The 23,694-nt window shown below is 33.1% G+C and overlaps 1 protein-coding gene across 5 annotated transcripts in view; it reads left to right on the forward strand.

The window, feature by feature from the left end:
- LOC111419792 (SNF4/AMP-activated protein kinase gamma subunit) overlaps positions 1 to 23,694 on the forward strand; it is a 169,748-nt gene that overhangs the window by 14,568 nt on the left and 131,486 nt on the right. For 2 of the 5 annotated variants that reach the window (XM_071197060.1, XM_023052662.2), the window contains exon 2: positions 6,269 to 7,085. The exons of 2 other annotated variants lie outside the window; for them this stretch is intronic. In XM_071197060.1, coding sequence (XP_071053161.1) covers positions 6,276 to 7,085 — 810 coding nt within the window. In that variant the 5' untranslated portion in view covers positions 6,269 to 6,275. The remainder of the gene's footprint in view (positions 1 to 6,268; positions 7,086 to 23,694) is intronic. One more of the 5 variants, XM_071197061.1, reaches the window with a different exon arrangement.

Here is a 23,694-nt window from a genome sequence, read left to right on the forward strand (position 1 = left end):
ATTGTCCCAAAATCAAATTTTTAGAATGAAAGCACAACAGTAAACCTATTTTTTTCATTGCCAGTAGGTTAATACGAGTGTTTCATCTATGTTGCCAATTTGGTACAATAAATAATGTTCTTTTTTTTCTGAATCAAATTTTTGAAAGTTTCGTATCCTTTCGTCCAGATTCTAAAAGTGGACACTTTCACATTTTGCTCATTTCTAGTGCAAATAAGCGAATGGAATCTCTTGTTACAATTAATCAATTTTGACGACTTTTTAAAACTTATCGTGCATATTTGCTTTTTGGCATTTTTGATATATTAATAATCTTGCAGCAACTCTTAAACTTAAAATTTGTTTTACACTTTGCTTCAGCAAACGACTGTGATTTCAAACAAACTGATCGACAAATTTTTAGTTTTCAAAATGCAGAATGAAAGGCCGACCAGTAACATAGCTCCGTATTTCCTCCATTTGCTGCAAATAGCTTGGTGGTGTCACGTGAATGCTTTTTGAATTTGTAGGAACGAACTACACAATTTTAATCACAAATACTAGAGTCAAAATGATGACGATTCGTGTAAAAATTTTTGGCCTAAAGCCATAAATATATAAGATAGGCCACCAGAGTTAAGAAATTTTTTAACATTTTCTTAAATATTTTCAATATGGTTTGTCTTAGAAAGATACAATTTGGTAAACAGTGCAATGTTATCATGAGAAATCGTTTAAGATCAGTTTTGAAAATATGCAAACACGGGATCAATGCTATACAGGTTGTTCACAACGGTTATTTCCTTAAAACTGATTCTAAGAGCCTATTTCATTTTGAAATTATTTTTACTCTTACAAATTTTTGATTAAACGCATCGTTTTCGAGTTATTCAAAAAAGGTTTAAGTTCGTTTAAAAGAAATTTGTCAAATTATTACTCAACGTAGCATGAAATATGGATTTTCTTCAGTACTATTATTCTTCAGCATTTCTGAAATCATTGGTTATCTGAAAAAGTACTTTTTTCTAAAAACGCAGCATCAATAGCACATTTTTCTATCATAGTATGGCAACACTATACTTGCAACGGGGCTAATCAGCAATTTTTAATTTTTGTACTCTCGTCAAAAGAATGGATACAATTGCTGTTCATGTCGGACATGCCAAGACGTACTTTTGGATATTCTGAAATGTCTAAACTGTTGCTATCAACAGTACTCGCAGTACTACGATCTGCCACAACATCCAAAATGTTCTCTTTTAGTTAGGGTCGTACACCCTGGCTACTGGGTGTACTACTGACCTCTGATTCCCGTTATTTACATACTTTTGTCTTAAATTTCCTGTCTCACGTAAATGTCTTTCGATATTATTTCGACTTATTTTTTCTATCATGTTGTATTTACTTATAAATTGTTTCCATAGACACCTGCGATTAATGACAACATTCCAAAATCGAGGTTGTCTGTCTGTCAAAATCTAGTATTTGTTATTAAAATTATGCCACGACTTACAGAAACAACCTGTATAATAAATAAAAATGTTGTAACCATTGATATCTAAATAACTATAAAATTCTGAAAATAGACCATGTTTGGACACTAGACTTTTAGTATACACTTAAAACACTACTAATACTTGCTAAAATGATAAAAGATGATTGCGGCATAAAAATGAATCTAAATTTAATGTATTTGAGTATGATGGGGGAACTGATTTGGCAGAAACAGTATGAGCACTTGAAAACAAAAAAAAAAATGTATGCAGATGTTGGAAACCTGGTAATTAAGCATAGTACCTAAAAATTAAACTAAGATTAGAACTAAAACTAGAACTAACACTAGAAACTTTCGGGTTTTGCCGTGCGTCTTTTAATAAAAGGTTTGACGTTTCGGATGCCATGTTGCAACCTTCTTCAGAAACTGGTACGAAGTGACGAGATCAAAAAATCGGTAACTATATATAAGTCGTAAAAACTAATTAATAATCAGTTAACGCTAATTACAATCTAATTAATAACTAATTGCGTCGCGTCCGGTGTGAGGTGGGAAGAGGTCTTCGTGTTCACCACCATCTTCCATGTTCTCCTAAGCTCACAGCCATCCTCTCTGTTGACGTTATTTTTATGTCGGTGAATCTCTATGGCTTCTCTTGTCAGTCTTTGGTAGTATCTGTTGTCCCTAGCCAGCACCTTTGCTTGTTCGAAGTTTATTCAGTGCCCCTCTGCATGGCAATGTTCCGCAACCGCCGACTGCTGGATCTTCTTCAGCCTTACATCCCTCTCATGCTCCTTGATGCGGCACTCGACGTTGCGCCCAGTTTAGCCAACATAAACCTTCCCACAACTATTGATTATTAACTGATTATTAATTAGTTTTTCCGACTTATATATAGTTACCGATGGTTTGATCTCGTCACTTCAAACCAGTTTCTGAAGAAGGTTGCAACATGGCATCCGAAACGTCAAACTTTTCATTAAAAGACGCACGGCAAAACCCGAAAGTTTCTAGTTTTAGTTCTAATCGTAGTTTAATTCACACCGGCCGTGAAAGCCTTCGTACTTATAGTACCTAAAAATTTTGCAGAAAAGCTTACCTGTAATTTTCCGAAGCGCATTGCCAAACGCGTCAAAGAATAATTAATATTTAAACTGGTTAAGACTCCAATTTTGCAAGAACGCGATTGATGATGAAGTGACAAACAAATTGGTACACGGAATGGCGAAACAGTTGTTTATCTTTAATAATTCTATTAGATGCTCTTTAATGACATGGTATAAAATCTTTGTTTTTTATTCTCCGAATTCATGGTGGGAACTAAATGATAGGCAGTCTACAAATTATGAATTTTGTTTAACTTTATGTTAAATAAAATTGTTTATTTAATTTCCCTATTTTAACTTATTTGCCAAATAATTGGACCGCGTTATATGTATATCACTTAATTAAGCGACATTTCATCGTTTTTAGAGATTTTCATGGTCTCTGGTAGCTCAAGTGTAACTTATCTTACCGGAAGACCTAAAATATTATTTGTTTTAAAGGATAAAGCTAAGCGCCAATCACGTTATACGATTTCAAGCCCGATTTGCATCATACGTCTAAGAACCGATTTAGATACGACACTTAGATACACCAAGAAAATCTACAATAGATAAAATAGATGAACCTATAATTTCGAGCCAGTGTGTTTTCTAGATGTTGGTATAAAATTAAAAGTGTATTTTTTTATATAGAATTTAAGTCTTACTAGTTTCGGCCCTTGGCCATCTTCCGAGACTTTACAAATAGATTAACACCACTCATCTTATCATTTTACAAACGACGTTAGTTCTAGTTAGTTCTAGTAGCAGTGGTAGATAGCGCTAGTTAGCATAAGATGTTACTATGTTGTATATTTTTATTGAACTAAAACTAGAACGAGAATTAGAAACATTCGGGTTTAGTAGTGAAAAAAACTTGCAGTTGCCAATATCAACTTTAATTTTGTTATTATATTCGTAATCTTGATAAAATAATCTTTAAAGTGAGTCCAAACTTGACGCATTTATCTCAAAAAACCAAAAAGTTCGAACTTTCAACTTTAAATTTTGACATATTTGTCAACTTCATAAAAAATCCTTTAAAATGAGTCCAAACTCGACATATTTAACTTTAACATTAATGGAAACACAAACACTTCCGGTTTAAAACGTCAACGTCAATTTTGACAAATTTGTCATCTTCATTAAAAACCCTTTAAAATGAGTCCAAAGATGACGCACTTATCTCAAAAAACAAAAAAGTTAGAATAAAAAACATTAAATTCTAAGTTAGCAACAATGAAGATAGCAATTTAATTTTTAAGTATTAATACCAACCTTAATTTTTTATTATTATATTTTTGTTTTTGTGACAAATATTAAGACATTTTATAAAAATTAAGAATTTGTCAAAATGACATTGACATTTCAAATCGGAAGTTGCTTATATCTCGAGTAATATTGGAATTAAACGTATCATGTTTGGACTCATTTTAAAGCATTTTTCGCGACGATTACTTATATGTCAAAATTGACGTTAACATTCTTAACCGGAAGTTGACCATAACTTCATTAACATTGAAGTTAAATATTGAAGATAAATATGTCGTGTTTGTACTCATTTTAAAGGATTTTTAATGAAGATTACAAATATGTCACAATCGAGGTTAACATTTTAAACCCGAAGTTAGTTATCATATAATAGAAGTTTTATAACTGAAGTTAATCTAGTGTTAGTCACTTTTCCGCACTTTATTTTTACCATTTACCATTTATTTATTTTTAACGTGTTTTTTTGGGTCATTTCGTCGATTTTTAAGCCACATGATGTTTCTTGAATTTTCCCCAAGTTTCTTAATATTTCTTTTGTTAAAAAAGAGCGTTTTTAAATTATTAACCTGAAAACTTGTAACACTTCGTCCTTAATTTCATTTTAAGTACAACTGTTTAAACTTTAATTTTGTAAATTAGTAACTAATAAGCTGTTTTCGACTATGATATGTGATCTTTCTTAACAAAACAAAAAGAAATATTAAGAAACTTGTTCGGCCAAGGGCCGAAACTGGTTAGACTTAAATTCTATAAAAAATAAAAACCAGTTTAAAAGTACAAAATCAAACTCTAGATTATTTTCTGCAAAAACTTTTACTCGAATCGTCATCATTTTATCTCTAGTTTTAGTCAAATTTATGCCACGACTTACAGAAACATCTTGTATAATCGTAAAACGTAACGAGTGGCCAAGCGGCTTCTGTGCTTGTGATAGCTGCCATCAGTGTTCTGTGATAAAAATGGATGTCAAGTCCTATTGTTCCTATTGTTCATTTGGTTTTAAATGTCACGTTTATGATGAATACTTTAAAAATATCTTTATATTTACTGGAGAAGTATTCTTGATATGTTATCAAGGTATGGTTTTTCAGTTGGTTTGTGTAGACTTTTTAAAGAAGAGTGTTTGTCTTGCGTGATACGAACAAATATGCTTGGAGTGTTCAACTTAATCTGTTTAGTTTGGACAATTTACTGTCTGTAAAACACTACCTATTAGTTTGTCACTAAAACAACGTTTGCATAGCAGTTAAGTATTGTTCAAAGTAGCAACAAGTCATTCTGAGTAGTTGTGAGATCCTCATAGAAGCTGGTTGGACAATTCACTTAATATGTTAACACAAATACAACTTCAAATGTTAAGTTTACATCCTCTCTAACATCAATCTTATTTTTGGCTCAATATTTGATGTTATTAACATTAATATTTCAGAATGTAGGTGGATAAGTAAACATTTTTGGCAAATCTATTGCAAAATTTTACCTATTTTTATAAAATCATATATTCTGTAGTATTTCAATATAAAAAAAGCTTTGTTTGTGTTGACTATTATTTTTGAAATGTTTTTGACAAGAAATGTATACCTATTTCGAGTTTAATACGTGTTCCTTTTGGCGGAACAGTGCGCAATATTGATTATTTCGCTGGGTGGGTGATTCATATTACTGCATAAGTCGTAGGCTATTTTTGAAGGCACTCTATCGATCGTTGCTTTGCATTTTGCGAAATACGTTTCAAATAAATTTATACGAATGCGTATAATACGCAATCCAAAAATGTATAAAACTCTTATTTGAAATCGAACTCAAAGATTCACCATTCAAAACAATATATTTTACAAAATCATTAAAAATAACTGTTTTGTCATTTCTCGTTTTATAAAATCTGCTCCCTACGCCAAGTCGGCGATTAAAGCTTTAGATAACGATCTAAATTTAAATTTCCTTTATTATTTATTACGCGGCTGAGTGTATGAATTAAAATTCAAAAATGTATTCTTGTAGGTAGTTTTTTTTTCGTTCAGCGATCGAGAACAACGACACACGTGTTAAACTAACCGCTGCAGAATTTCTAACAGAGCTAATTATTACCAATGACCTTGACATTGAATGCACTTTAAAAAGGCGGTTGCAAAAAAACCGCGAAATAAAACTCTATATCCACATCGAATTTCCGTATCTTTTTATAAGCAAAAAAAAACGCAAACAACAAAATCCGATTTACGCACTATTTATGTACTTGGTAACAAAAAGTTTACATTGACAGGTTTTCTTTCAAATTGACAGGCATTTAACGTTATGTTCTTAGTTAAAAACCAAATCAAAACCAAACCATTTTGAAAAAATAATCTTAACAAATCGACATCGTTTTAATAACATTTTTAAAAAACAATTTATTTCAATCGACACAAATAGAAGAATCATTAATTTTTCAATAAAGTATAGAGATGGATGCCAAAGTGACAAATTCTTCGCCAGAAGGCACCAAATCAAAAAAGGCGGCCCAACACCAGGAAGAATCATCTTCGGCGGAAGCATCGAGCGACGACAGCGATATAGAGGCGGACCTCGTCCAAAACATCAAGTACAATACGATCTCGACGATGGCCGCTTTAAAAGATATGTTAAGAGCGAGTGGTGAAGATCTGGACGAAAATGGTAGTTTTATGCAATGCTACTTCCAAAAGCATTCGAATACGTTACCATCGAGGACTTCGATGCCTTTTCGACGATTATCTCAATGTCGCGAAGAAGACGAAGAAGAGGTGAAGACGGCCGCCGCGCAAAGCGACTTGGCTACTATTTCCGGAAGCGACAAGAGTCTATCGGAATCATCGAGCGGCTCGAAAACGTCTGTTATCGATACAGTGTCAGGACCTACGCATAAATTTGTTATAACAAAGACGAAACAAGTCGATGATGACGGCAAGAAAAAGAAGGATGACGACAAGAAAAAGAAAGATGACGACAAGAAAAAGAAAGACAATGACGATAAGAAGAAGAAATCGACGAAGCAACCATCTGAAGCCGCGAAAAAGATGGCTGCAGATCCGAAATATCGGCAGGCAAATACCGTTCATTTCCCAACGACAGATCCAAGAAAACCAAAGATTCAAGGATTATTTAATCGACCTCCTCATTATGATAGCAAATTTTTCGATTCCTCTTTAATTGAAATGAAAAGTCAAACGAGTAGTACTTCTACCTTGGATTGTAATGAGGATATTTGGGTTAGAAGATTACCAGAAAATAAAAAAGTAAGTGTGTGTTTAGGTGTATCGAAATCGATGAAATATACTTATCTTTTAAACTATGTTTACCTAAAAGCGTACACTAAAATGTCATTATCAATTCATTTTTTTTGAAACAGTAACAAAATGTGATACAGATCATGTTAAAATATCATTTGTGTAGTGCGTTTTAAACACTTAACTTTCTCACTCGACATTTAATGAGTCCCTATATTCATTTTATAAAATCATTTCAGTCGAAGGTAAAACCATTTAAATAATGAGGTATGATCAGAAAAATTATTTTAACCGTCGATATCAAAATTACCTTTCATTTTAAAACTGACGAAGATTGATCATTGTATGTTGGTTATGCAACTTTCATTTTTATATGATTGTCACCATTTTTTGCCAGTTATTTCTGGAGGTGCGTTTTATATGAAATTGGATTCGAATCTTCAGTACATAATTTTGATATTTTAAAGAATAAAATGTTGTAGGTGGTAAATAGAGACTAATGTTTTGCTGTTTCAATTATCTAATACGTCAAACTGTGTTATTGAAAGTTAATACATAACACATTAACAATATAAAACTTCAATTCAAAGAAAAATAGAAACTCGGAAAACACACATACAATAACTTCATCATGCAATGCTAATCGCAAGAAAACAGTAACCAGAAGGAGAAAATGATTAACGTGTCAACATAACGAATAAAAAATGGTGTTTAAAACGCAACAAATCATTTCTGAACGCCACAAATGTTATCTGTTTATACAAATTTCGTATATGTTATATGTTATCTGTTTGCGTATATACTGGATGATTTATAAACTTTTATAAATTATTTCTCGTTTTAATTTATTCAAGAAATTAGAAGACTTAAAAGATTTCTGTAGAAATAATGTGGTAAAAATTTTCGGAAAAATCCTAAAAGTAAGAAATATAGTAGGTCTTTAAAGATACTATTCAACAAAAGATTTTATAACGTTACTTTTGCTATTGCTTGAGTACAAATAACATATCCAACGTGAATGGAGGTGGTATTATTTTGCATCTTTGGTAATCCATGTTGCGAGACATAAATGTAAATGAAATTTAGGTATTCAAACAAAATAACTTCCTTCTCGCTATAAAAATCAATATATTCAGTACCGGTTTCGGCTAAAATGCCATCATCAGCTGAATTGTTAAAGATAAAATAAGAACTTAAACATAAGTTAAAAGACTTAATGCAAAAATGATAAGATAACAAGAAAACTACACTACGATACGGTATTATTTTGGTCTATTATCTAATGTTTTACCATCAATATTAGAATACGTGTACAAGTATTTCTAAAAAGGTGTTAACAATGTGATAGATATTGACTGTGTAATATTGGCAGGGTGAAGTTGACATTGATATGGACATTATGCAAATTTCTAAAAATCAAATGTCATTACATATTAAAAAATAAATTTTAATGATGAATTTAAACGCAGTTTACAAATTAAATTTACAAAGAGTCAATATTTTTAGGAAATTATAAATTTTTAAAAATCTCGCCATCCATTTTAATGTACATATTTACTAACGCGATTATTTAACGAGTGTCGCGCATTTAAAGCTCACTATTGTACTAAATATTTTTGGATGTCAACCAAGCTTTCATATCGAGCTTTGTAGATGTTGTTGTGGGAATCACATATCTTCATTACGGCTGTGATATGAAGCATTATTCATGGCAATAACAGCATTGTTTGGTAGCACTGTTTTTTTCGATCAAACCATCTTTCAAACACTTCAGTATTCATATCTTCATGGTAATCTTAGTTCCTATGTACAAAATAATAAGACGTCTCCCTTTTCCCTGCAGGATTACGTAAGCCTGTAGTCAGTCCTTCTGTAAACGCTTGTCGTCGAGTTTTTATACTGTCTCCACCCAAATTTTTTGTGTTTCTTCTTCTCCACCTAATTATATCATCACGTTCTATCAACATACTTTCGATCTCTCTTTATATACCACCAATAATTAAATATACTCAGCATAAATTTACTCGAATTTTTTTTATATTGATTAGAACATTGGCACTACTGACCTGAAGTTTATCATTTTCATAAATTGACAATGTTGAACGACTTATCTGTCTCAAATCATCACGCTGTTTCGATTAATGAGTGTCTTCCAGAACTTTGCTTAGGTGGAGTAACTTGTCCCTTCTTAGATTCTTTTATAGAGCGACAAATAGTAGGTTGCGCCACTCCTAAAAATAAGATAACATTATATGTACCTGTTGATGGTGGTGTCTTTTAATACCAACCTATCATACTCGATATTTTTGCGACAATACCATTGATTCTCATTCTGGGGTTGTCTGCTCGCAGTTTTTTGAATTTATTTAATATATTCTGCTTTTCAATCACAGATAGATGTCCTAACTTGAGATATTTGCGCCTTCTCGGCCGAGATCTTTGCAATCCAGAAGTACTTAGTACTTCGTGCATATTGAAGAAAAACGACGTGAAAATGTTTCACACGAAGAGTATTTTCTTAAAAGAATTATTTTGCAAACGCACTCACAAAAATACACGATTTATACGGCAACAGCTGTTGTAACAATATGGTGGCCGGCAACATCTCAAATTTTCCTAGTGTTATTTTGGCTTAAAACTGACCAATAGCAACTCTTCTTTTTGGCGCTTCAATTTGAAAACACTCTTCCGAATTAAAAATCCAGTATAGTTCCAAATCCAGATAAAGTGGGGCTTAGATGAACGACCATCCACACCTATTACAGACCAATTTCTTTAACGGCCATCCTCGAGGTAGGGTAAATTTTTTCTACTACGTTTGCAGTGTGTTGTGGTTTGTGTTATCGGAAAAGGAGGTGCTTGTGACTGAGAGAAGTCTGGGTGGATCAACACTTTTCCTCATTCTTCTTTTACATAAGTGATATTGCGCCTAACCAACCTTTATCAATCGGTTGGACTTCGCCACTTTTGTGCTTTCCGTGATGCCGTCAATTGAGGAGGCATTGTTGGGGAGTGAATTTGGATGTGAGGTCAGTGCGTGTTTTTCTTGCGATACCAGTCACCTAGATTTACTATTTGGCCTTCATTGTTTAGTTTTAAACCCCGAAGGGTTTTAGTGATCAATGTTGGTCAATCTGCTGCCGGGGATGAAATATGAGTTTGCAATCATGGATTCCAAACACCTTAAGAATTAGAACGTGAAGAGGAAGTGAAAGAAGGAAGGTAGGGAATCGTGCAAGGTAGGATAGATAACCAACCGCAAAGAAGAGCGTTGGCGTATTTGGTGAAACGATTATTAAGTGGACTGGTAAATTGTGGCAATAAACCGAGTGGCTGAACCAAACATCGATCTTCATTAAACACGTCTTCGAAGAGTAAGGGAATGCTGGCGGAGATACGGCGAGAGACTATATGGAAAAGATGGTTGTTGATGGAGTGTTGGCAAGGTTACGGGAATGTATAAAAGAGATGCGTTGTTTTAAGTGTTGTTCATGAGTTCAAAAGCTCAATAAGAGTTCGTACGCTATTCAATAGTTGTATATATCCGAAATAGTTAATTGACAGAAGATTTCGTTGAGGTAGAGACTTTGTCGTGGTAAGGCGTTTGTATCTAGTTTTCTCTATCTAGTTGTATCTTTATTATGCGTTAATCGGATCAATATTTGGCAATCTTCTTTTTTGGGAGGATAACGTAACTTGATGCAACCATTTATTCGGTTAATCATTCCTGTTATGTATGTGGTATTTAAATACTAGATTTATTACTAGTTCTACTAGAATTTGAATCTGGTCGTCCTCTATCAGTTTAAGAATTTCCGTTGGCAGTTGATCTGGGCTAACTGCCAACGGATGTTTTTCCATTTTAAGCATATTCAGTGCATACATTCGTCTTTAATTATGTCCCGACGCAACTGGTTCTATATTTTTACGCTTAATTTATGGCCTCTCATCCTTGAAGGATTGTGCAATATAGTTCTGGCATATTTCTGGTTTTTGTTTTATTTCTGTGACGTTTTTTTCCATTGTTATTGTACACTACATCGAGTTGTTTACGTTTACTACAGTTTGCGTGTTCGTTCGCTCTTTGTGTATGTGTTTGTAACATTTTTCTTTCGCTTCTCTGCTCTTTGTGCGTAGTATTCGTTGTATTACCTTATTCTGCTGATCATTCTTTCCTTTGAAGCTTCTTCCCTATTATTAGGATGCCTATAAGGATTTCAATAACGCTGATCAGTTTCGGCATTCTTCCTCCTTTTCAAGTCTTCTTTTATTTTAACCTCTACCTCGTTTTGTATATCTTGTTTCCTCAAGTGTTCTACATTTATTCAGTTTTTTCTTGTCCTCCTTATTCTTATGAGTCTGCATTTAGGCCACTAGAGGATTGTAATCCGAGAAGACGTCCGCGGTCGCAAACGCCTTCACTAATTTGGTTAAATTTCTATATTTCGCGTTTACTAAGTCATAGCCTATTTGTTTTCTTATCGATTTTTAATCATCGTCTCGTGAGCACTTCTAGGGTGTATGAAGAGTCGTCCGAAGTGACGATTCTTTGGACGCTCGTAGAAGGTAATCATTATTATCATCTCTTCCTCTTGGCAAAAAAGTGTTAATATGTTGCCTCTTTCATTTCTTATCCCTAATCCAAACCCAGCCACGTCTCTATTTGTCACATCTTCCTCCGGCGACCTTCGCATTAAAGTTCCCAAGTATTATTTTCTTTATATTCAGAGTAGAGATCTTTGTTGGGAATTGGCCATGTTATCTTGGCTATCTCTTCAGGTTTTCTATTTTGTGACATTATGCATTTTTTCAGGTTGATGTATGGATCTTACGTTCCATATGATGATAACCTTTAACTCGCCTGTTTTCCTTGGAGATCCAATTAGGGATCTTATTACTCTGAACAATTTTGTTCTGATCATCGCCATGGTGACTTTTTCCGGTACAGTTCTCGGTAATCATGTCGCCGTTGTTTCTGCGGAGAAAAGTGTTGTTCAAGGTATCTATAAATGGTAAAGGAGACATCATTAGGCACTTCATAGTTACCAGTTATGTAAATGGTCTTGTCCTATTTTGTCCAGGATTCTCTAATTTTTGAAAAGCACGATCCCGCACTAGAAAATGCAATATTTAGTGAGTCGAGACACTCTCTCTTAAAACTAATTGACAAATGTAATACCGACACCGCAAGTATCTCATTGCTTGATAGAATGTTATATTTTCTTCTGAATATGTTGGGATTTTAAGGATATATTGGGATAATTGCTTCTTGCTTTGAAATTTACCATTGATGAAGTTACTATATTTCTTTTCAACACCTGCGATTGCTTGGAGCAACTTTAAATCTTAGTACATTACTAATTTTTTGCAGTCAATTAGCACAATACTACAAATCTAGTAACATTGTAGTATCCTGTCAGAAGCTTCTGCAGCAGCCATCAATATGCCAACCCTATTTCTACCATGATTTTGCATATAACAAAAACGTCAGAGGGACAGGAGCAAAAACTGCAATGTTACTAATATCAAGTTGTCCTTTCATTTCTTTATAAGATCTTTTTTGGCAGCTTTCATAGCACAGTACTTTTGTGTTCTTTCGACCTTGTGTTTTAATTTTTGACGCTATTTAAAGCATCTGCATGACCTACATAAAAGAGATCGTCCATGTTTCCATGCAAAAATCTCTTTGTCTTTGTCTGTAATGATTGCTCGAGACAAATTTTTCTGTTGGTGTTCATTAATCACTAATATAGAGTAATCCACGTTACCATAAACGGTAGTTATTTAGTGATTTAACCAACATTTAGGCTACCACTATCCCCCAAAATAAATTCTTTTACTGTTTATTTTTGGGGACATATGACTCACTTAAAAATAGATTAATATTTTGCTTTTTCGGATTTTATTCGAAGAATTATATTCGAATTATTCTGATTTCATAAACATCTATCTAGTTGATCGAGGTATATCAAGATGTTGATAGAACTGTATAAAACCGGGACTCACTTTTAACGTGTGTTATTGTAGCTGAATAAATAACTTCATGCTGATTCAAATAAAAGCAAATGAATTGAATGATATTGAAGTAATGTTTATTATTTTTGTAATAAAATTTGTGGTATAAAACCGAATATGTTTTGAGAATTTTAAACACTCGGACAGTATTGCAATATAATAATTTTATGTAAAGAAATGAGTAGCTAAAAATTTCGTAATTTCTATTTTATCGCCAATTCACAAAATTTGTAAACAATGATAAATATTAGACAATCGATAAACTTTTACGACCTTGACAAACAAATAACTATTTCTAACCATTTTAGTGCGTAAAATGTAAATAATACGATTAATGCGACTATAGAAAATGCATAATTTCTCCAACTAATTCTAATTAAGACAAATTTCCTTTTGGTAGGCCTTCTTAAATTTGATTAAAGGTATTCTAAGAAACAGTTAAATGATTACAAGGAAATTAGTCATAGAGTTTCCCGCTTTGTTAATAAATAACTATTCTTTTCATTTATGATAGATTTATTGGAAAAGCTTAAGTAAACTTTCAGTAGAATTATTTGTTAATTACTGTTCCATTCCGAGCTCTCTCGGGTATACAGTTTTCTAGGAACGTCTCGGTCACGTGTTCCATTGCATGACAGTACCATTTAATGCAAAGCGTCTACAGTCCGTATCCTCATTTATGCTCAACAATTATAACTGGGAACAGTTCTAGTTTTAAACGTTCTCTAAAATATTACGCAACGCAATTTCAATAGGAACTCCGTCCACATCCGCAAATGAGATAAAATTAATAATACAACCGCAAGTTTTTGTTATATGGTTATTTAATCTCATAAGCATACTTTGAAGATAATGCATACTGGCGTCATCAACCTAAACTTATGACGTGTAGGAGACTCGTGTCGGTTTATTCATTCACCATCTCTTTGTGTAGTTCTCTTTATGACATCCACCGTTCCCATAAGTTGTCTCGTAGATACACTTCATATAGGCTCAAGCCGATAACATTCAGTTTGCTTAAGCAAATTTTCTATACCCTATTCTACGATTTTTTTAAATTATTTTATACCACCTTCGTATCGTGTACAAAGGTGTTGTAATTCCAGAGTTGTATTTTAAGAGAAATCCTAAAGTGTGATTTTTTTATATAATTGGTAATGCAAAAATAAATTTAATGTAGTGTTAATTCAAAACGAATGTGGTCAATAATTGAACAAAATGGGTTTGTAATTTGGCTAATGGCATGCAAACTCGTTTGCGGTCTTTTACATTAATGACGAAATGGGATGGGGTGGGATGATTTTAATTACCAGGAGCTAATCAACTAATTGTCTAAGACGTCTATCAGTATTATTAACTGTTCTCAACATGTGTGTGTCTTCAATTCAAATTCTTCATTTGTATTAATTTAGCATTCCTATCTATGTATCATTTTATGTATTAATGGCGGAGTAGCTGGAAATATTTATTACACGAATTTTAAATTATATTATAGATATGTATTTGTGGTTGAAATCGAGTGAGTACTACTAATGCTGTTTGCAATCAAAGAGTTATGATTTGCATATCTTAATCCTTTCACTTTTTTTGTTACTACAGAGGAACACGATTTTACACTTGCTTTGCAAACATTTTTGTTGGATTATACGTTGTATAAATTGGCGTTACCCCAGAAAAAGTTTAGAAAAAAAGACAAACAAAATTTTACATTCTTCGTCTTCAGTCGGTGTTGAGTTTATGAGCATAATATAAATTTATTATCGTTTACGTTAAGTAAAAGTGATGTAACTTCATGTAATTATGGTATATTCTGTTAAAAAAGCCCGTTTCTTTGCATATCTGAAATGTATGTTAATAGATAGAATAGTACTGGGAAAACTTAAAGTATACAGATTGCGTCTTATGGTAGATACCAGAAGATCCCTGTGACAAAACTGTCTGAAACAAAATGAGGATTAATTCCCAACCTGCTCCGACCACGGTTCCTGTCCTAGAAATGAGGTATGATTGTATCGACAGATTCATTTAAGGAATTTTCGAAATATACAAGGATCAAGCACACATTAGTCTTTCAAAGAATGATTTATATTCCAATGATAATACCAAAGATACAACAATTAGTTGGGGTTAAATACAAACAATCTGTTAGCACCTAGGACATAAATCGCAACATATAGGTAGATATCGCCCAGAAATACTGCAAAAAGTCTATACAAAATAAATAAGGAAGAATAATTAAAAGAGAAAATGAAATTGTATCAATTCAGATTCGAATCACTATCTGTTAAAGTCATGTAAAATTATTAGAAAACGAAATACAAGATTTGATTACTCACCATGAATCAATATTTAAGATAACTGCTAATAGCAAAGAAAACTGCAGCTTTAAACAAGAATTATATGGACCAGATTGAAATAATTACTTGCTAAAAAGTTACCCAAAAAGTTAACTTGTCGATTTTGAACATTATCTTAAAAACCATCATATTAACATATACATATTTTTGAATATACTTAAATTATGCACTTTTAGAATTAATTTGGTATAAAAATCATCTTTTAACTCCGTTAGATAAAGTCAGCACAACTTTTTAAAGTCTTATTATTTTAGCACAATTTCCGAAAAAGTTAATTCGATTTTCAACATTCAAATACTCAGTTTTATTATAGTTTTAAACTCAATCAGTTTATTGGCGCTAGAGAAAAAAGTAAACCTTCATACCTTGTGGGTCTCATGAAATATGCATGATCATGTAAATCTGCGGGTATGCCATTCGACAATTAGGGTGTTTGTTTGAAGTTATAGGATCTACTAAATATAATTTGATGTAGGGATTGTAGGGTTTTAATTGAATCTAAAACTCCTAAATATTCAAAATGCGTTTTAGACATTAGCACCCCTTAGTATAGAATGTAGGTAAACCTTACCTTAAAGGAGAATATTTAATTTAACATATCGATTTTGAAACAAACATTTATTAATCAATTATTCAATAATAATCGTATATCCACATTGAGTCACTACATAAGCGATGCCTCCAAAGAAACTGTTTATAAAGTTTTAATTTATTCTTTTTCATCTCTCTATTCCAATATGTCCACATTTCCCGGTTAATGTACAATATAAATCATGTAATAAAGTTTTTCTGGAACTCTTATTTTGATTTTTTGCTCCAGATGTCACAAAGAGGTCTCCTACAGAGACACCAGAAAATGTTAGTTTAATAAAAAGTTGGCCAAATATCAACTTGGATCTAGAAATTTAATGTTTGTCCCCTTACATGCTGTTAGATTTTATTTGTTTGGGGTGATTTTGGTTTTTACCCGTACGTTAAGGTTCTTGTACAACTTCCAAAGGTTGTTCCTCGTTGGTAAGTATGTAGATCGATTTCAGGATTCCTTTACTTTCCTTCTCGTCCTTGGGCGAATTCCGTCGAATACACCAGGGAGATTAATAAACCCATTTTGTTTGTAGCGTTGTAGCTAGTGGCGTCTTGTATTTGGCTGTGAAATTGATATTGATTACCCTGCTCTGAGGTTTCCATACTGGCATTTCAAATCTGTCTGCCGTTGAGGGCTCTTGCAATTGAAGAGCTTTTGTGTTTTCCATTAAAATTACTGCGTATCGACGTAAGAGACTATCAACTCATATTGTATTCATGTATACATTCTATTAAAGTTTCTTCATCGCGTTATTCTCGGAAATGATGGTTGACGATGGAAATTGAAAGCTAACTGTTTGAATGCGGCTGTAACACGATCTTACATTGGTTAATAATACGTCGCAATAAATTCTAAAATCTCCTTGTTCTTGAGAATCTTGTACTCTCTTAAGGTTGAATATTAATAGTAATACGTAATCAGCTGCTCAGACTTTGATCTAAACTTGAGTTTGAGGTTCGTCGCATGGTTGGTACTTCTGTATGGAGTGTAAGGGTGGACTTTGAAAACAAGTGTGATAAATAAACTGGAAGCATTCAAGATGTGGACATACCGCAGAATACTGAAAATCCCTTGGACTGCAAAGATAACAAATAAAGAAGTACTTACTTGAATAAATAAAGAAAGCGAAGTATTTACCACAACTAAAAATAGAAAAAATGATAAATTACATGATCAATATAAATATTTCGAATTAATAATTGAGGACAAATGAGAAGGGCGAAGAGGCTCCGAAATGTTTTACAATGAACCAGATTACACAACAGAGAGGTTGTATAATCTATAATAATACTGCGAGAAATGAAAAATATGATCGCAAATATCTATTACCGAATCACGTATAAACTTTTTGATCTCATTCGTTATCATCTGATTGCTACCTGCTATCCTCTTTAATCAAGTCAGTCAAGCTATAGAGATCGCAGCAAATCGTTTAGTAGAAGAATAAGAGCCAACGTATAGAAATGTTTCGGAAAATGCGAAGGTTTTCAATTTTATCCGTTTTCAATCGTTCATTCAACCGAATCATCGCTCCTTATGGTGACTTTCTCCGGGAGATTTCAAATAGACGAACTTCTACAACTACTGTACTTTTCGCACAATTATTGGGCTACAATTGATACTATATCGACACAAAATTGGAAAATATGTATATTGTAGCTATTTCGGTAGTAAGCGAATTTGCCAAATTTAGAGCAGAGAATATACAGGTGCCCATTATGTATATCTCGATAAATGTTGACTTTATAAAAAAACATTTTATACAAAAGTTGTTTAATATTTTATTTGCCATAATAAGTATGCATTCAATTGTTTTTAATATAGAATACAAATAGTAACGAATAACACTTGAATTTTTTAAAATGACAATGTACCCTTTTGTTAGGCTCATTTGATAGAGATTACTTTTCTCTTTACGATGACGTAAAACTTTTGTACCCTTACATCAGAAAATTTGTGAAAAAAATATAAATATTGTTTATTAATAAAAATTAATCAATAACATTAATTTAGATATCCGAGATCGTCAAGTATTTCGAATTATTATCGTAAATTAAATTTACATACAAAATAAAACAAATAAACGAAAAATTAGTGTACATTTCCAATAATTAGAGGTACTTCGAGGTACTTGACGATCTCGGATATCTAGTAGATTAATGGTATTAGTTAAATTTTCTTTTTTTCAAACATTTTCAGATATAAGGGCACTAAAATTTTACGTCACCGTAAAGAGAAAAAGAATCCCTATCAAATAAGCCGAACGAAAGGGTACATTGCCATTTAAAAAACTTCAAGTGTTATTCGTTGCTAATTTGTTTTCTGAAATAAAAACAATTGAATGCTGTCTTATTATGGCAAATAAAATATTAAACAACTTTTGTATAAAATGTTTTTGTATACAGTTGATACTTACCAAGATATACAGGTATATCTGAATGACAGCAACAAACTTCAAGGGATGATTCTTTAGTGAAAAAGTTAGTGTTTGAAGAAGTTAGTGTTTGGTTAATTATTTTTTTCTCAGAAATTATTAAATTTTAGAAGAACATCAGAGAGACAAAAAAGTTTTAGAATAGTTTTATCTATCTAACTGAAATTTTTCCAATGTATTTATCATCTTCATAAAAAAAATCTAGGCATAAATTGAACGGGGGTGGTTACGTTTAGTAGTTTAGAAGGGTAGATTGAAAGTACAAATAGGGTGAAAACGTGCCCTATTATGAGTTAAACATATTCCCTAAATTTCATTTTCCTAGCGTTTATGGTTTTTAAGAAAAAGAAATTAAACCAAAATTTTCCGTCATTTTTGGAGGGGTGTAGCTCCTTAGGGAAGCCGAAGTCGCCCATGACTCATATATCAAAGTTTGTTGCAGTCATTCAGATACACGCTGTATACTATATTCCATACATAATGGGCATCCCTGTATAATATTGTTTGATTAAAATAAGGTCAAGGCACTATAATTGATAGTGTCAGACCGAAGATTCGATTTCGGTTTCGACCAGTTTCGGCCCAAATATGAGTTTCGGCAAATGTTTCCGTTTCGCCCAAAAATCGACTGAACCTTCGGCAAGAACCGAAACTTTGTTCGTCTAATCTCGGCTGGTGTTCGTCTATTCTCGTTTTTGCTTTGACTTGCGCGTATGGAAGTTTCATCTTGTTTCAAGCAAGATGAAACAAGTTGTTTGTGTACGTGCATCTACCTTGTGAAGCTTATCCAAAAACTATGTAAAGAGAGAAAGACGAAAAACGAGTTGGGATTTCTACAACAAAAGCATAGAGGTGAATTGTCAAAAGTCATATGTAAACTTTACAAAAAACTTTATTCTTTGGGCAGTAACGGACCAAAAAAACAAACTCTACATGGATTGAAGCAACTTTGTTAAAATTTCACAATTCAACGAATCTGTAAGTTTTGAAACAATCACATATGGATGAGAAGAAATATGAAGCTAAGTTAAAAAGGAAAGATGTGACAAACATTAATATTAACAATTGAATCTCGTACAATGTAGCTTGACAGATATCACAAAAAGAATGATGAAAGATCCCAATGGATAGGTGATCAAGTAATTGTCCGAGAATCGATAAGGCCAATGGACTTTATAATTGTAGACATGTTGCCATACTCTAGAGTGGAAAGTACTGCTTTTAGACAGTTTAATTTAGCAGCTCCAAACACTAATTGTAAATACAGTTTTAAATCTGAAAATATTTCTAGGCATTACTAATGCCCCAAACATATGACAAAGTGAAGGCAAGGAAGAGGACCAAACCGGCGTTTACGTTTCAGAAAAGCTTAAATTAATTTTTCTATTCGTGCAATGCAGCAAATATAGGTTGTGTAATGCGTATAGCGCTATTTGATTCTATACATTCTTTATCTAACACTTTGCAGCTGGTCATCAATGATGCCTTATTCAGAGTAGAAGGCATAGAAACAGCGATAAAAAGGCGCAGAAGAATCACTCACTTTTGAAGGAGTGTACAAGCGACCAGAAAACTGACAGATTGTCAAAATTAATGCATTTAGTGCATTATTAAGATTAGTAATGTTTTTTATTTTGCGATGAACACAGAATTATCAAAATCCTTGGATTTTGTCTTTTATTTACCATTAAAAAATGTTTTGGTTTCGGCCGGACACTAATAATTGACTACATCGATACATAATTAAATCAACTATAAGGAATATTTACACGTTATCTTGTAAAATTGACAAAGAGCTTGTAAATTTTTATAACTTAAACCTTAAGCAGGGTGTATTTTTTAGCTTTCTGGCAGTAACTGACGACGATGTAGAACGTGCTATGCACAGTATGAAGAGTAATGCGCTTGGGTATGATTATCTTAATACTAAATGTATCAAATTATGTTGGCCTCACTTGATACCCTACACTCGCGATATTATAAACTCAAGTATAGCTTTCGATGTCTTTCCGAAAGCTTGGAAAAAAGCGTTAATCAAGCCGTTGCCTAAAATTAATAAACCATCAGGTCGCAACGATTTGAGACCCATTATCATCCTGCCTGTGCTCTCAAAAATTGCTGAACGAATCTTATATGAACAAATGGTGACCTTTGTGGAGGAGAACAACATTTTGCCACAGAATCAATCAGACTTTAGATGAAGTTATAGTTCTACTACTGCACTTATACACATCATAGACGATGTTGTTCGGGAAACTGACAGAGGTAACTTTGCTTGTTGGACTACTCCAAGGCATTCGATACGGTCGACCATGAGACTCTTGTATCAATCTTAAAGTATTTGGGGTTCAATAATAAAGCAGTATGTTTAATGCGTTCTGAATACTTTCTTTCGGAGAGAGAATAAGTATCTGTGAACGGTCACAGTCTCCATTACTTTATGCTGTATATACGCCAAACTTCGATCAATAGATTAAGCACTATAAAGCACATTTCTATGCGGACGACACACAAATACATCATTCCTTTTCATGATGTTAAACAGGCATGTGCACATATTAACAGCGATCTGCATTCCTTATGTGAGTTTTCTTACCGCCATAGACTTAAACTTAATTAAATGAAATCGAATGTGATTGTATTTGGTCCGAAGAAACAAAAACAGATGGTCTTACAAGAACTACGTATTATAGTGAACAATGAAGTCTTGCCAATTCAGAAATCAGTTAAAAATTTGGACATTGTGATCGATGATAGTCTGAGTTTCAATGAACATATTAACAAGTGCATCCAGAAAGCTTATAGCAGTTTAAGAATTATCTATAGCAAGAAAGCCTTTGTTAATCGTAAAACAAAAAATTCAAAAGGTACAGAATAGTTGTATTAGACTGATATTTGGTTTAAAACGCAGAGATCACGTAAACTGTAAGTTGGTCACTTTGAAATGGTTAGACATGCAGAGGAGAAGATCGTTACACACCTTATGTTTACACTATAAAATAATAATCTTACAAAAACCTCAAAAAAAGTACGTTTTCGTGCGGACGTGCACTCGGTCAATGTTAGATTTAGGGGTAGATTATCTCCGCCAATATTTTATACCGTAAGTTTTAAAAGATGTTTTTCATAGCAAATATGCAAAGTAATAAATGAACTTCCTCGTTGTTGTGCATTGGCTGAGTGTGCGTCAATAGCCATTTTCAGAAGACGCTATGCTGTTTTTTTATTTGGGCAGCAGTGTTCTTGACCCCAGTTATGCTTTGTTTTTTTTCTTCTAATTGTGAAGAACCCTTTCGGACATGTTCATTGGAAATTGCGAGGAAACTTTACTTGTAAGATTCGTGTAACTTCTTTTGATTTTTTTTATCGCTTCAGTAATTAACGTTTGTTTTTCTCTTTTGTTCTATGGTGAGGTGGAAGATCGGTACATATTGAACCTCATCATAAGTTTGATCATCGTAGATATTTATTTTAAGTATTGTGTTCTTATATTTGTATTTTTTTTTGTATACACCTAATGACCAATAAACCATTATTATTATTATCTGACAGCAGTACATCGCATACTTAAGCGGCGAAATATATGATCCTTTTAATTTAGCTAAGATCGACACTAAATTGGTTATTTTTGAAAGATTTTAAACACTTTGTGTAATGGTATGTTATACAGGGTTTCCCAAAACTCCCGGAACGGAGCTATAAGTTTTGAACGAGTGAAGAAAAATATTTGAAAATTTGGGGATCAATAAAGAGTCATAAAAACTACATTCTTAGATAGTTTAGAACTTCCGTGCAATGTGGAGTTTTTTTAGCGGATTCCACAAAATGTGTAGAATCCCTGACATATGATTCCGTGTTCCCTGTAAAAGGAGACAGAATCTGCGAGATATTTGGCCAACTGGTATGTTGGGGAGTTGATGGCATTGACGATAGGACGGAGGGGGTCGTCTAGTTTATGAATCTTCGGTAGTCCATAAATTCTTGGTGGTACCGGCGCCTGCACAAACAATCCTTTCTGCTATTCTGCTGGAATTCCTGTGGATTTTGTCAGGTCTTTCATTTTCCTTACCATTCTGTCTGTGGGGTCCTTCTTGATCTTCCTGTAGGTAGCTGGGTCCAGTAGGTTCATCATTTTGTCGTCATATTCTTTCTGGTCCATAACAACGGTGGCATTCCCCTTGTCTGCCTTCTTTTCACCAACCGTCAAGTTGGATTTTGGTAGTTTTGCTGACTTCAGTACTCTCGCAACTTCTTGTCGGATCTCTTCGGCTTTTAGTGCGGGCATCTCTCGAACAGCCGTTTCCACTTCGCAGATGATTTCCTCTTTTGGGACCTTCCTCTGCATTTTTAAATAATGTAGTATTTTAAAGGTAATGCAAAAAGAAACAACCCCATAAACCAAAACCGTATATCTTAATTCTTTCAAGAATTATGAGGGGTTGACTACCAAATGGGAAAATAAAGTATTGTCGTGTTTTTTTTGCACGTTTATTACGATTTTTACAACAAATGTTCAAATTGTCGACCTTCTTCGGTCTCGCAATGACCCAAACGCTCATAAATGGAATTTTGAACCATCAGGAGCATATCCTTAGTGATAGTGGTGATTCCCTAGTTCCTCATTGCATGGATGTTCTAAACTATCTAAGAATGTAGTTTTTATGACTCTTTATTGATCTTCAAATTTTTTTCTTCGCACGTTCAAAACTTATAGCTCCGTCCCGGGAGTTTTGGGAAACCCTGTATAGGTAATATATGTATATGATTATTTAGTGAGATGGTATGCATTTAATTTGTCTTGAAGATTTAGAATGCATAGTTCCTTTAAGTTCAAGACCTGGAGCTGCAATTAGCACCATATGCAACCAAACCCGATTAACACATTACAACGCCTTGACCACAACTACCACAAGCGACCTCGGCTAGATTTAGGAAATTTAAAACTTAGTTTATTTGAAATAGAGAAAATGATAGGTAACGAATAATTTCATTTTAAACTAGGAAATTAATAACAATTCTCACTAAAAAACATAAAATTACATAATAACACATTTTGCAATATTTTTTCATGGTAATTTACGTTCTAGTAAAAACTTGCAATTAGCAAATTAAGTAAGGTCACTTCGCCATAATTGCATTAAACATAGTTTTTTTCAACATTAAGCAACCCAATCAATTGCTTTTTAATACACATATTGTAGTTTGTGAATATTACTTTAATATTTA

The sequence above is a fragment of the Onthophagus taurus genome, chromosome 6, assembly GCF_036711975.1.
Source record: "Onthophagus taurus isolate NC chromosome 6, IU_Otau_3.0, whole genome shotgun sequence".
NCBI lineage: Eukaryota > Metazoa > Arthropoda > Insecta > Coleoptera > Scarabaeidae > Onthophagus > Onthophagus taurus.